Source organism: Pongo pygmaeus, chromosome 20 (genome assembly GCF_028885625.2).
Source record: "Pongo pygmaeus isolate AG05252 chromosome 20, NHGRI_mPonPyg2-v2.0_pri, whole genome shotgun sequence".
NCBI lineage: Eukaryota > Metazoa > Chordata > Mammalia > Primates > Hominidae > Pongo > Pongo pygmaeus.
The window spans coordinates 10,192,800-10,206,812 of NC_072393.2; the positions used below are offsets into that span (position 1 = coordinate 10,192,800).

At 51.0% G+C, this 14,013-nt stretch overlaps 1 protein-coding gene across 2 annotated transcripts in view; it reads right to left on the reverse strand.

Moving 5' to 3' along the window:
• Positions 1-1,505: 1,505 nt before the first annotated feature.
• COL5A3 (collagen type V alpha 3 chain) overlaps positions 1,506-14,013 on the reverse strand; it is a 56,334-nt gene continuing 43,826 nt past the window's right edge. For both annotated transcript variants that reach the window (XM_054461653.2, XM_063658457.1), the window contains exons 58-67: positions 10,695-10,748; positions 10,405-10,512; positions 10,045-10,098; positions 9,923-9,958; positions 9,320-9,373; positions 8,502-8,712; positions 8,280-8,392; positions 4,791-4,859; positions 2,590-2,829; positions 1,506-2,496 (exon numbers count right to left, since the gene is read on the reverse strand). In XM_054461653.2, the coding sequence (XP_054317628.1) occupies positions 2,350-2,496; positions 2,590-2,829; positions 4,791-4,859; positions 8,280-8,392; positions 8,502-8,712; positions 9,320-9,373; positions 9,923-9,958; positions 10,045-10,098; positions 10,405-10,512; positions 10,695-10,748 (1,086 nt within the window). In that variant the 3' untranslated portion in view covers positions 1,506-2,349. The remainder of the gene's footprint in view (positions 2,497-2,589; positions 2,830-4,790; positions 4,860-8,279; positions 8,393-8,501; positions 8,713-9,319; positions 9,374-9,922; positions 9,959-10,044; positions 10,099-10,404; positions 10,513-10,694; positions 10,749-14,013) is intronic.

A 14,013-nucleotide genomic window follows, 5' to 3' on the forward strand; every position in this document is an offset into this window, starting at 1 on the left:
CCACTGTACCTGGCTAATGTTTTTATTTTTATTTTTGTAGAGATGGGGTTTTGCTATGTTGCCTAGGCTGGTCTGGAACTCTTGGCCTCAAGCGATCCTCCTGCTTTGGCCTCCCAAAATGCTGGGGTTGCAGGAGTGAGCCACCTCACCTAGCGTGATTCCATTTATATGAAATGGACATTTCAGTCCAGAATAGGCAAATCCTTAGAGACAGAAAGCAGATTCGTGGTTGCCTACAGCTGGGAGGTTGGAAAGACATGAGGAGTGACCACTAATGGGTATAGGATTTCTTTTAATTACACAGCTTAAATGGGCGAATTATATGGTATGTGAATTATATCTCAATAAATCAGTTAAAAATATACCTCAAACCAACATCTAACTCTTAATTCAAATCATCCCAAACCAATTTTTTTTTTTTTTTTTTTGAGACAAGGTCTTGCTGTGGTGTCACCCAGGCTGGAGCACAGTGGTGCAATCTCAGCTTATTGCAACCTCCGCCTCCCAGGCTCAAGTGATTCTCCCACCTCAGCCTCCTGAGTAGCTGAAACCACAGGCATGCTCCTCCATGCCCAGCTAATTAAAAAATTTTTTTTTGTAAAGAGGCCAAACTTCTGCTTTAAGCTGACTTGGGCCTCCCAGCCCAAGCTGACAATTTTCAACTTTTCCTCTAGGAGCCTGGGTGAATAAATAGGCCTATAATCTCCAGTGAGTCTCATTATAATTGCATTCCCAAAAGACATACCTAATTAATACAGGTGGTGACAGGTACCTCAGATGAGACAAGAGCCAGATCCCAAGATATGGGCCACATCAGATGAAAGAGATCAAGAGCTGGGTGAGGTGGCTCATACCTGCAATCTCAGCAGCTCAGGAGGCTGAGGTGGGAGGACTGCTTGAGGCTAGTAGTTTGAGACAAGCCTGGGCAACAAAGCAAGACACCATGTGTACACAAACACACACACGCACACACACACACACACAAAACAACCCAGCTGGGTGTGATGGTGCATGCCTGTGGTCCCAGGTACTCAGGAGGCTGAAGGAGGATCACTTGAGTCCCAGAGTTGGAGGCTGCAGTGAGCCATGATCATGCCCTTGCACTCCAGACGGGGCGACAGGGTGAGACCCAGTCTCTAAAAACGAGCAAACAAAGGCCGTGCGTGGTGGCTCACATCTGTAATCCCAGCACTTTGGGAGGCCGAGGCAGACCGATCACCTGAGGTCAGGAGTTCAAGACCAGCCGGGTCAGCAAGGTGAAATCCCATCTCTACTAAAATTACAAAAATTAGCCAGGTATGGTGGTGCACACCTGTAACCCCAGCTTCTAGGGAGGCTGAGGCAGGAGAATTGCTTGAACCCGGGAGGCGGAGGTGGCAGTGAGCCAAGCTTGCACCACTGCACTCCAGCCTGGGTGACAGAGCAAGACTGCGTCTCAAGGATAAATAAATAAAACAAAAATAAAAACAAAAAAAATTTTAAAAAGAAATACACAGAGACAAAAACACAGTTCATCAGTTTATTCTCAGATTTGAGATGCAAATTATGCCCTATGGCCTGGCGGTGGGGGGCCGGGCTTGGGCTGGAATCTCTCATCATATCCCAGCCTTCCCTAAGGAGGAAGCAGATGAAAGCTACAACAAGGGGGATTTTCCCTTTTAATACAGACCCAGGTATAAATAGGGCAGCACCATTAGGATCCTGATTCATCCCCCACCATCTTGGTCCCGAAACCACCTGGCATGGCAAGGTGAGCCTGGGGAGGTGGGGGGCAGGGGGAGGGGTTTTGCAGAGCTGGGCTGAGGCAGGAGAAGAAACACAACCCAGTCAAGGGAAGTACCTTTTCCCTCTGTAGTCTGACTTCAGTCCTTTCACCGTGGAAGTAGAAAGGATCAAAGGGGGTGGGGGTCCCAGCCTGGGATCAGGAGACATCCAGTGCTTAACTCTGGGGAGGGGTAGCACCAAAAGGTGTGAAGGGCAGTGACGGAGGAGTGAGGAGGCAGGCATTGGGGGGTGGGGGGGCTTTTGTTCATCAGCTCTGAGTTAGAAGATCATTGCATGGGGATTCAAGGGGTGGGGGGGGGGTGAGGCTTGGGTGGGGAGGGAGACGAGAAAGAGCCAGACTGCAGTATGCCACCTGGAATGGGGTGAGAGGAGGCTGGACCCTTGGGCCAGGGAAGCCCAGCCCCCAGCGCCCTGGAAAGAAGGAATGACTGACCGTGATGAGCGAAGTCACATCCCATTGGCTCCAGAGTCACAGGTAACGATAAATACGGTGGCTTCAAAGCCTCAGCACCAAATGCACCCCATTCCGGGGCTCCCTCACGGTCCCTCCCACCCTGGACACTCTCAGCTGCTGAAGCAGACGGGGCCCAGTTCAAACCCAAACTTTTGGTTCGTCTGGCCAAAGTCAGTGGCCGCCACATCCCACAGGGGTAGAAATCCCGCTCGAGAAGAGCTGAATTCGAAAAGGGTCTTCGTCTGTCCTTTCCGGAGCTGTCCACAGAGAAGACAGAGATGGTGAGTTACGGGGAAGGTAGCTGACGTCTTGCCTCCCGTCTCTAGCTGGCCACTGCCCCACCCTCTTACCCTGCAGCCATCCTGGGGGACGCTCACGGTGGCTGCTGTCGTCTGGTTGAAAGACAGCTCCTCTCCATTGGTGCCAAGGAAGCGGGCGGAGCGGCTGTAGTCACCCGTGGCTTCGTCCAGCCAGGCAGCCGCATTCTGGCAGGAGTAGGTGAAGTTCTGGCGAGCTGTGGCACTCAGCAGTTTCAGGAAGTTCAGCTGCACAACATTCACTGGGGACCCGTCGGCGTCCACGTAGGAGAACTGGTGGGAGGAGGGCAAGGCAGAGGGTGAGGGGCTCCATGAGCCTCTTTCTGCAGAACCCACCCCCCGGAATCTCCATCCACTGGCAGACAAGCCACCCCTCCCATGTTGCCATCTCTGAGGAGGTCCCACCAGCCACCTAGAGATCCCTGGCAGAATCCCAAGAGTCACCTGAACATCCACTCTGTCCACCTCTCCATCCAGTAGGCCTCCATGCCCACTCCATCTGACCTCCCAAATTCTGATTGCTTCATCCACCAATCCAGGGTTTTAACACACTCATCCCCACCCAGAAGACACAACTCTGCCTCCACTCTTGTGAGTCGCTGGATCTACAGAGCTCACTGTCCCTGAATACCCGATTTCTGCCCTGTCCAATATGGCAGCCATATGTCTAATAGCCACGTGGATTTTGAGCACTTGAAACGTGGCTGATTTGAAGGAGGGCTTTTTTTTTTACTTTATTTAATTTTGTTTCCTTTTTTGGGGGGTAGGAGTTGGAGTCTTGCTCTTTTGCCCAAGTTGGAGTGCACTGGCACAATCCTGGCTCATTCCAGCCTCCATCTCCTGAGCTCAAGTCATCCTCCCATCTCAGCCTCCCAAGTAGCTGGGACTACAGGTGCACACCACCATGCCTGGCAGGGACTTTTTTTTTTTTTAACTTCATTTTATATATATATATATATATATTTTTTTTTTTTTTTTTTTTTTTTTGAGACGGAGTCTCACTCTGTCACCCAGGCTGGAGTGCAGTGGCACAGTCTTGGCTCACTGCAAGCTCCGCCTCCCGGGTTCACGCCTTTCTCCTGCCTCAGCCTCCCAAGTAGCTGGGACTACAGGCAACCACCACCATGCCCGGCTAATTTTTTGTGTTTTTAGTAGAGATGGGGTTTCACCATGTTAGCCAGGATGGTCTCGATCTCCTGACCTCGTGATCCGCCCACCTTGGCCTCCCAAAGTGCTGGGATTACAGGAGTGAGCCACTGCGCCTGGCCCTAAATTTTTTTACTTAAAAAAATTCATAACTAATGACTGAGCTTCAATCCAGTTATCAGAAAGCTTATGTTTGGAACAACTTGAGTCTGAATTTCCTTTTTGAACTGTTGTTCAATGGTTTTATGAAATCTAAATATAGAGCAAATATTCCCAATAAAATTTAGCATTCAAATTGTGATGTATTATAAATGTAAAATCTCCATCAGATTTTGAAGAGCTAATATGAAAAAAATACAAAATATCTTAATAATGCTTTTTTTTTTTTTTTTTTGAGATGGAATCTCGCTCTGTTGCCCAGGCTGGAGTGCAGTGGCACGGTTTTGGCTCACTGCAACCTCTTCCTCCCGGGCTCAAGTGATTTTCCTGCCTCAGCCTCTCGAGTAGCTGGGATTACAGGCATGCATCACCATGCCTGGCTAATTTTTGTATTTTTAGCAGAGATGGGGTTTTACCATGTTGGCCAGGCTGGTCTTAAACTCCTGACCTCAGGTGATCTGCCCACCTTGGCCTCCCAAAGTGCTGGAATTACAGGCCACTGTACCCAGCCACGTGGCTTCTTCTTCTTCAAATTCACCAGACCCTGTCTTGACTGAGCCTTTGCATATGCCTTTCCCTCTCCCTGGAACACTTGTCCTTGTCCTTCCTAGCTTGCTAACACAGTGCATTCTTTAGGCTTCAGATGAGCTGCGATTTCTACCAGGAGGCCTTCTGGTCTTTCCAACACTGCCTCTAAATTTCCACCATGCCCTGTGCTTCCCCTATCCTGGCACCATCATTCTGTATGGCAACTGACTGCCTGTTACACATCTGATGCTGCTGCCACCCCACCTCCAGCTTGCGATCCCTAGGAAGGTAGAGGAAAGCCTATCCTGTTCATCTCACCTCTCAGAACCCACCCCTCAAACCCCCCTGCTGGTTCCCATCAATTTTCATGCCACTCCCCACCTCGGCCTCTGGTGACTCACCTTCTTCCCTCGACGGAATGTGCTATACCAGCCTCCAGGCTTTTCCTTGGACCAGGAGGCCAATTTCACCTGGAGGAGAAAAGGGAGGCTCACTGTAGCTGACGCCCTTGGTGCCACCTAGATCCCATCTGCATTTCCCTCCTCACACCGTAGGCTGCTGTGACTATGTCAGGATGTTCTCTGGCTTCTGGAATGGACGAGCTCTGCCAGTGCACAATGGGGGAAGGAGGTTCATACCCCTGAGGCAGCCCTCACCCAATGACTAATGGGAGTTGGTGGATAAATACCCCAGCTCCCTCACCTCCAAGGGGGATAACTCTCCAGTGCCTGTGCTACACAGTCTCCCAGGGCTCCCCTGTGGGATTGAGGTCTGGGTCTCCAATGGTACCATTTTATTTTAATTAATTAATTAATTAATTTTTGAGACAGGATCTCACTCTGTCACCCAGGCTGAAGTGCAGTGACATAATCATAGTTCACTGCAGCCTCAAACTCCTGGGCTCAAGCAATCCTCCCACTGCAGCCTCCCAAGTAGCTAGAACTACAGGCATGTACCCCCATGCCCAGCTTTTTTAAATTTTTATTTTTTGAGACAGGGTCTTGTTCTGTCACCCAGGCTGGAGTGCAGTGGTGTGATCACTGGCTCACTGCAGCCTCGACTTCCAAAGTTCAAGCAATCCTCTGACCTCAGCCTTCTAAGTAGCTGGGATAATAGGAGTGTGCCACCATGCCTGTTTTTTTTTGGGGGGGGGGCAGGTGGAGGGGGTCTTTCTATGTTGCCCAGGCTGGTCTTGAACTCCTGGGCTCAAGCGATACTCCCACCTCAGCCTCAGCCTCCCAAAGTGCTGGGATTACAGGTATGAGCCAATGCGCCCAGCCTCAGCCTCCCTTTAGGCTAAGCAGATGAGTGAAGAGGAGGCTCTCAGATGTTAGCAATTGTTTAGGGATCAAGTCCTGCACTCCAGGCCCAGTGGGAAGTCCAAGCTTGTCTAAATTCCCATCCACTGGGCATCTGAGCTCCCACTAAACCAGGAGAAAATAAACCAGGAGAAAATAAACCAGTTAAAAATAACAACATGGGGCCAGGCTCAGTGGCTCAAACCTGTAATCTCAGCACTTTGGGAGGCCGAGATGGGTGGATCACTTGAGGGCATGAGTTTCAGACCAGCCTGGCCAACATGGTGAAACCCCGTCTCTGCTAAAAATACAATACAAAATGAGCCAGGTGTGGTGGCAGGCACCTGTAATCTCAGCTACTCAGGAAGCTAAGGCAGGACAATTTCTTGAACCGGGGAGGTGGAAGTTGCAGTGAACCAAGATCACGCCACTGCACTCCAGCCTGGGCAACAGAGTGAGACTATGTCTCAAAAGAACAAAACAATATGGGGCTGGGCACAGTGGCTTTCTCCCACTGCTTAATCCCAGTGCTTTGAGTTACAGTGAGCCATGATGATGCCACTGCACTCCAGCCTGGGTGATAGAGAAAGACCCTGTCTAAAAAAATGAAAATAGACCGGGTGTGGTGGTTTATGCCTATAATCACAATACCTTGGGAGGCCAATGCAGGAGGATCTCTTGAGGCCAGGAGTTCAAGACCAGCCTGGGCAACATAGTGAGACCCTCATCTCTATAAAAAATTTAAAAAATTAGCCAGGCCTGGTGATGCACACCTTTGTGATACACAGCTACTCAGGAGGCTGAGACAGGAGGATCATTGAACCCAGGAGGTTAAGGCTGCAGTGAGCTGTGATCCCACCACTGTGCTCTAGCCTGGGTGACAGAGTGAGACCCTGTCTGAAAAACAGACAAAAATAACAATAACAATAAATATTATTTTACACTTATACTGGCCACGTTCTTGCTAAGTGCTTAACCTGCAGATAGAGGTATTAGCCCAGCACCACATGTAGTCAGGGTTTAATAAATGTTCCCTGCAGGCCAGGTGCGGTGGCTCACGCCTGTAATCCCAGCACTTTGGGAGGCCAAGGTGGGCAGATCACCTGAGGTCAAGACCAGCCTAACCAACGTGGTGAAACCCCATCTCTACTAAAAAAAAAAATACAAAAAAATCAGCTGGGCTTGGTGGCGCATGCTTGTAAGTACAGCTACTGGGGAGGCTGAGGCAGGAGAATCTCTTGAACCTGGGAGGCAGAGGTTGCAGTGAGCTGAGATCACACCACTGCATTCCAGCCTGGGAGACAGAGCCAGACTCTGTCTCACACACACACACACACACAAAAACAGTTCACTGATACTTGTTTTTGCATCAGTATCTGAATTGCACAGCCACTCTATAAAGTAGATAGTTTCTTTCTTTTTTTTTCTTTTCTTTTTTTTCTTTGAGACAGAGTCTTGCTCTGTCGCCCAGGCTGGAGTGCAGTGGCGCGATCTCAGCTCACTGCAAGCTCCGCCTCCCGGGTTCACGCCATTCTCCTGCCTCAGCCTCCTGAGTAGCTGGGACTATAGGCGCCTGCCACCATGCTCGGCTAATTTTTTGTAATTTTTTAGTAGAGACAGGTTTCACCATGTTAGCCAGGATGGTCTCGATCTCCTGACCTTGTGATCCGCCTGCCTTGGCTTCCCAAAGTGCTGGGATTACAGGAGTGAGCCACCGCGCCCGGCCTTCTCTTTTTTTTTTTTTTTTTTTCTAGATGGAGTCTCACTCTGTCGCCCAGGCTGGAGTGCAATGGTGCAATCTTGGCTCATTGCAACCTCTATCTCCCAGGTTCAAGTGATTCTGCTGCTTCAGCCCCTGAGTAGCTGGGATTACAGGCGCCTGCCACCAGACTCAGCTAATTTTTGTATTTTTAGTAAAGACGAGGTTTCACCATATTGGTCAGCCTGGTCTCAAACTCTTGACCTCAGGTGATCTGCCCCCCTTGGCCTCCCAAAGTGCTGGGATTACAGGCGTGAGCTACCACACCTGGCCTATTGATTTCTTTTGGAGTTTTCCTTGTCTGTCTTCCCATGGAAGGCATGAGTTCCATAAAAGCAGAGATAGTTTGTTTTCTTTTCTTTCTTTTTTTTGAGATGGAGACTTGCTCTGTCTCCCAGGCTGTAGTGCAGTGGCACAATCTCGGCTCACTGTGACCTCCGCCTCTAGGGCTCAAAGGATCCTCCCGCCTCAGTCTCCAGAGTAGCTGGGACTACAGGCTTGCACCACCATGCCCGGCCAGTTTTTTAATTTTTGTAGAAATGGGGTTTTGCTATGTTGCTCAGGCTGGTCTCGAACTCCTGACCTCAAGCGATCCTCCCGCCTCAGCCTCCCAAGATGCTGAGATTATAGGCATGTGTCACCAGGCTGGCCTGATTTTTTTCTTTTTGATCCTCAGCTGTAGTCCCAGCTCTTGAGGCAGGACTTGGCATACAGTAAGTTCTCAGTAAATGCCGGTTGAAGGAAGGATAACGTCCCAGACAAGGTGGGTGTGGGTGTGGGGAGTAGAGGACAGCCCTTCCTGGGGGAGGCGATGAGAGGTTTGGGTTACTCACGATCTCGAACTTCTTGTCGGGATAGAGGCAGGTCTCTCCTCCCGCCGTGAAGTTGCAAAAAACCCTGAACGAGTCCCGCGCGCAGCCCTGGTTGGGGTCAATCCAGTATTCCCCTGCCACAGAGCCAGGCAGGGTGGGTGAGTCCGGATGGGACCCGACGGACCCCAAACCCCCCCACCTCCCCACTCCGCCCATCCAAGTGGCGGGGGGACCGGACCTCACCATCAGGCAGGTGCGGGTGGTTGCGGTGCAGCTCGTGGCACACGAGGCCCGGGCGCTCCGCAGTGCCGGGAGGACGCCGCAGCTGCTCCAGCTCCAAGCTCAGCGATGTGAGCGAGGCCAGCACCTCCTCCAGGCCGCCCTCCACGACTGGGAGCGGGACTGGGACGAAGCGCCGGCGCCTGCGCAGCCCGTGCAGCTCGGCAGGGGGACCCTGGGCGTAGGGGATGGGGACGGAGGAGAAGAGAGGGGAGATGGGGGAGGGAGAGAGCGGGAGAAAGAGAGACAGGCAGAGATGAAGAGGCAGAGAGACACAAACGAGAAAGAGGAGGGAGAGAGATAAACAAGGGGCAGAGATAGAGAAAGGAGAGAGAAGCAGACAGGGAGAGACACACAGGAAAGAGAGAGACAGATTCAGAGATGGGGAGAAGCCAAGTTGTAAGAGGACAAAAGAGAAAACGCAAGAATAGCAGAGACAGAGGGAGAGAGAGCGGGGAGAGAGACAAAAGATGAAATAGTGGCGCCAGTATCGAGACAGAGACAGATAAGGGAGATGGAGAGAGACAGGGAGGGAGAGATGGGGTCCGAGAGACAAGACCCAGGTCAGAGCCCCCATGGGCGTCCCCCCAAGCCCCCCCTCCCAGGCCAGAACTTCCTTGGGGTTTTGCACGGAACTACCCTCTTCACCTACATCCTCTGAACACCTAGTGTGTGCCTGGCCCAGTGCTGGGCACGGAAGGACCCTCTGGGGACACCCAGACATAGTCCTTGCTCTCCCCCCAGGTTTTGGTGTCCATTCCCCCCCTCCCTGGGGAACTCACCGGGGGGCCTGGTGGGCCTGCAGGTCCAGTATCTCCACGGGGGCCCATGGACCCCTGGAAGGAGAAGTCACTTGGAGAATGAACGCTGTCTATGGAGACCCTTCCCACCAACATACACACACACACACTCACACACACACATACACTCACACACACAGTCTCACACACTCACACACATATACTCTCACACACACACTCACACTCTCACACACACACTCACACACTCACACACACACTCACACACACACACACTCACACACACTGCCTTGGGGAAGGGACATGCAGTTTTCAGCATTAAGCATCAGACACAAATTTTCTTTTCATGTTTTAATGTCTCTGAAATCAGCTTCTTAACATCTTTGGCAAGTCATAGTTTACTTGGCAGAACTGTTTTCTTTCCTAGCAGTTTGTAAAATAATGGTACATCTTATAATTGATGGCATTTTGGATCTGATGAAATACAACCGTAGGTGTTGAATAAATATTTGTCGAACACACGATTGCATGAATAAATAAATGAAGGCAGAGGCGTGGAGGGTTCTGGTGCAGTGGAGAGGGTGGGGAGCTGGGATGTGTAAGCCCACGGAAGCAGAGTGTACTCACCGGAGACCCCTTTGAGCCTTTCTGTCCTAGAGGGCCCTGTAGGGTACAGACAGGGGGAGCTGAGGTCCTGGCCTGGACCGCCATAGTGACCTCATCCCACAAAAGATTCCCTGCATACTCACCGCCACACCTGGGGGCCCAGGGTGGCCCAGAGAGCCAATGGGACCAGGGGGACCCTAGGGAAAGGACATCTGGGTCAGTATTGGTGGGGTACACCCTATTGCCCTGACACATCCCTCAGACAAGCCTTCAATCCTACCAAAGGAAGACCCTGAACCCTAGACAAACCTCCAATTCCCCCACAGAGAGACCCCAAACCCCAGACGCAGCCTCCAACTTGCCAGTTCCCAGATACATCCCCCTATTTTCCCCAGACACACCCTCATTAATCCAGACCTACGTTTCCCAGACCCCACACCCACAGTCTCTCAACCCACCCCCTCCTTCAAATACATTCTTCCCACTCAGGTCAGGACACTCACAGGGTCTCCCTTGGGACCAGGGGGTCCCTGTACCCCTGGCAACCCCTGATCTCCTTTCTCACCGGCTTCCCCCGGGGGGCCAATGAGACCGATCAATCCAATGTGGCCCTGGAGGACAAAAGAGGCACAGACAGGAGAGGACGTGGGAGGATTCAGGGAGGTTTTTCTCCTAGAGCCTTAGGGTGACGAGTTTGGGAGCAGAGGATGCGCCAATCTCCCAGTCCCCTGGCCAGGGAAGGAGGGAAAGAGGGGAGGTGATGGGGAAGGGAATAATGGAATGATGTCCTTACCTTTTCCCCCTTGGGGCCAGCGTCTCCCTTCAGCCCTGGGAGGCCAGAGGGCCCCTGGGAGAAGAGCAAGGGTCAGTCAGAGATTCTCAAATGTGAACTCTCAAGGTCTGTGTGGGTGGTTAGGGGATGGTCAAATGGGAAATTATGCAGATTTCAAATGGGAATTACCAGGGATGGGGTCAAGGGATGGTCAGCGTAGGCCACCAAGGTGGATGATGAGAGCTAATGAGGGGTTGATTGGAGGATGGACAACGTGAGTGGTCAGTGGCCAAGGTCAGCGTGGGTGATCAGTGTAGACCGTCAAGATGGAGGGTCAGTGTGGTCAGTGTAGATCATCAAGGTGGAGTATTACAGCAGAGGGTTATAGAGACGGGCAGTGTAGACCATCAAGGTGGAGTATTACAGCAGAGGGTTATAGAGACGGGCAGTGTAGACCATCAAGGTGGAGTATTACAGCAGAGGGTTATAGAGACGGGCAGTGTAGACCATCAAGGTGGAGTATTACAGCAGAGGGTTATAGAGACGGGCAGTGTAGACCATCAAGGTGGAGTATTACAGCAGAGGGTTATAGAGACGGGCAGTGTAGACCATCAAGGTGGAGTATTACAGCAGAGGGTTATAGAGACGGGCAGTGTAGACCATCAAGGTGGAGTATTACAGCAGAGGGTTATAGAGACGGGCAGTGTAGATCATCAAGGTGGAGTATTACAGCAGAGGGTTATAGAGACGGGCAGTGTAGACCATCAAGGTGGAGTATTACAGCAGAGGGTTATAGAGACGGGCAGTGTAGACCATCAAGGTGGAGTATTACAGCAGAGGGTTATAGAGACGGGCAGTGTAGACCATCAAGGTGGAGTATTACAGCAGAGGGTTATAGAGACGGGCAGTGTAGACCATCAAGGTGGAGTATTACAGCAGAGGGTTATAGAGACGGGCAGTGTAGACCATCAAGGTGGAGTATTACAGCAGAGGGTTATAGAGACGGGCAGTGTAGACCATCAAGGTGGAGTATTACAGCAGAGGGTTATAGAGACGGGCAGTGTAGACCATCAAGGTGGAGTATTACAGCAGAGGGTTATAGAGACGGGCAGTGTAGACCATCAAGGTGGAGTATTACAGCAGAGGGTTATAGAGACGGGCAGTGTAGACCATCAAGGTGGAGTATTACAGCAGAGGGTTATAGAGACGGGCAGTGTAGACCATCAAGGTGGAGTATTACAGCAGAGGGTTATAGAGACGGGCAGTGTAGACCATCAAGGTGGAGTATTACAGCAGAGGGTTATAGAGACGGGCAGTGTAGACCATCAAGGTGGTTATTACAGCAGAGGGTTATAGAGACGGGCAGTGTAGACCATCAAGGTGGAGTATTACAGCAGAAGGTTATAGAGACGGGCAGTGTAGACCATCAAGGTGGAGTATTACAGCAGAGGGTTATAGAGACGGGCAGTGTAGACCATCAAGGTGGAGTATTACAGCAGAGGGTTATAGAGACGGGCAGTGTAGACCATCAAGGTGGAGTATTACAGCAGAGGGTTATAGAGACGGGCAGTGTAGACCATCAAGGTGGAGTATTACAGCAGAGGGTTATAGAGACGGGCAGTGTAGACCATCAAGGTGGAGTATTACAGCAGAGGGTTATAGAGACGGGCAGTGTAGACCATCAAGGTGGAGTATTACAGCAGAGGGTTATAGAGACGGGCAGTGTAGACCATCAAGGTGGAGTATTACAGCAGAGGGTTATAGAGACGGGCAGTGTAGACCATCAAGGTGGAGTATTACAGCAGAGGGTTATAGAGACGGGCAGTGTAGACCATCAAGGTGGAGTATTACAGCAGAGGGTTATAGAGACGGGCAGTGTAGACCATCAAGGTGGAGTATTACAGCAGAGGGTTATAGAGACGGGCAGTGTAGACCATCAAGGTGGAGTATTACAGCAGAGGGTTATAGAGACGGGCAGTGTAGACCATCAAGGTGGAGTATTACAGCAGAGGGTTATAGAGACGGGCAGTGTAGACCATCAAGGTGGAGTATTACAGCAGAGGGTTATAGAGACGGGCAGTGTAGACCATCAAGGTGGAGTATTACAGCAGAGGGTTATAGAGACGGGCAGTGTAGACCATCAAGGTGGAGTATTACAGCAGAGGGTTATAGAGACGGGCAGTGTAGACCATCAAGGTGGAGTATTACAGCAGAGGGTTATAGAGACGGGCAGTGTAGACCATCAAGGTGGAGTATTACAGCAGAGGGTTATAGAGACGGGCAGTGTAGATCATCAAGGTGGAGTATTACAGCAGAGGGTTATAGAGACGGGCAGTGTAGACCATCAAGGTGGAGTATTACAGCAGAGGGTTATAGAGACGGGCAGTGTAGACCATCAAGGTGGAGTATTACAGCAGAGGGTTATAGAGACGGGCAGTGTAGACCATCAAGGTGGAGTATTACAGCAGAGGGTTATAGAGACGGGCAGTGTAGACCATCAAGGTGGAGTATTACAGCAGAGGGTTATAGAGACGGGCAGTGTAGACCATCAAGGTGGAGTATTACAGCAGAGGGTTATAGAGACGGGCAGTGTAGACCATCAAGGTGGAGTATTACAGCAGAGGGTTATAGAGACGGGCAGTGTAGACCATCAAGGTGGAGTATTACAGCAGAGGGTTATAGAGACGGGCAGTGTAGACCATCAAGGTGGAGTATTACAGCAGAGGGTTATAGAGACGGGCAGTGTAGACCATCAAGGTGGAGTATTACAGCAGAGGGTTATAGAGACGGGCAGTGTAGACCATCAAGGTGGAGTATTACAGCAGAGGGTTATAGAGACGGGCAGTGTAGACCATCAAGGTGGAGTATTACAGCAGAGGGTTATAGAGACGGGCAGTGTAGACCATCAAGGTGGAGTATTACAGCAGAGGGTTATAGAGACGGGCAGTGTAGACCATCAAGGTGGAGTATTACAGCAGAGGGTTATAGAGACGGGCAGTGTAGACCATCAAGGTGGAGTATTACAGCAGAGGGTTATAGAGACGGGCAGTGTAGACCATCAAGGTGGAGTATTACAGCAGAGGGTTATAGAGACGGGCAGTGTAGATCATCAAGGTGGAGTATTACAGCAGAGGGTTATAGAGACGGGCAGTGTAGACCATCAAGGTGGTTATTACAGCAGAGGGTTATAGAGACGGGCAGTGTAGACCATCAAGGTGGAGTATTACAGCAGAGGGTTATAGAGACGGGCAGTGTAGACCATCAAGGTGGTTATTACAGCAGAGGGTTATAGAGACGGGCAGTGTAGACCATCAAGGTGGAGTATTACAGCAGAGGGTTA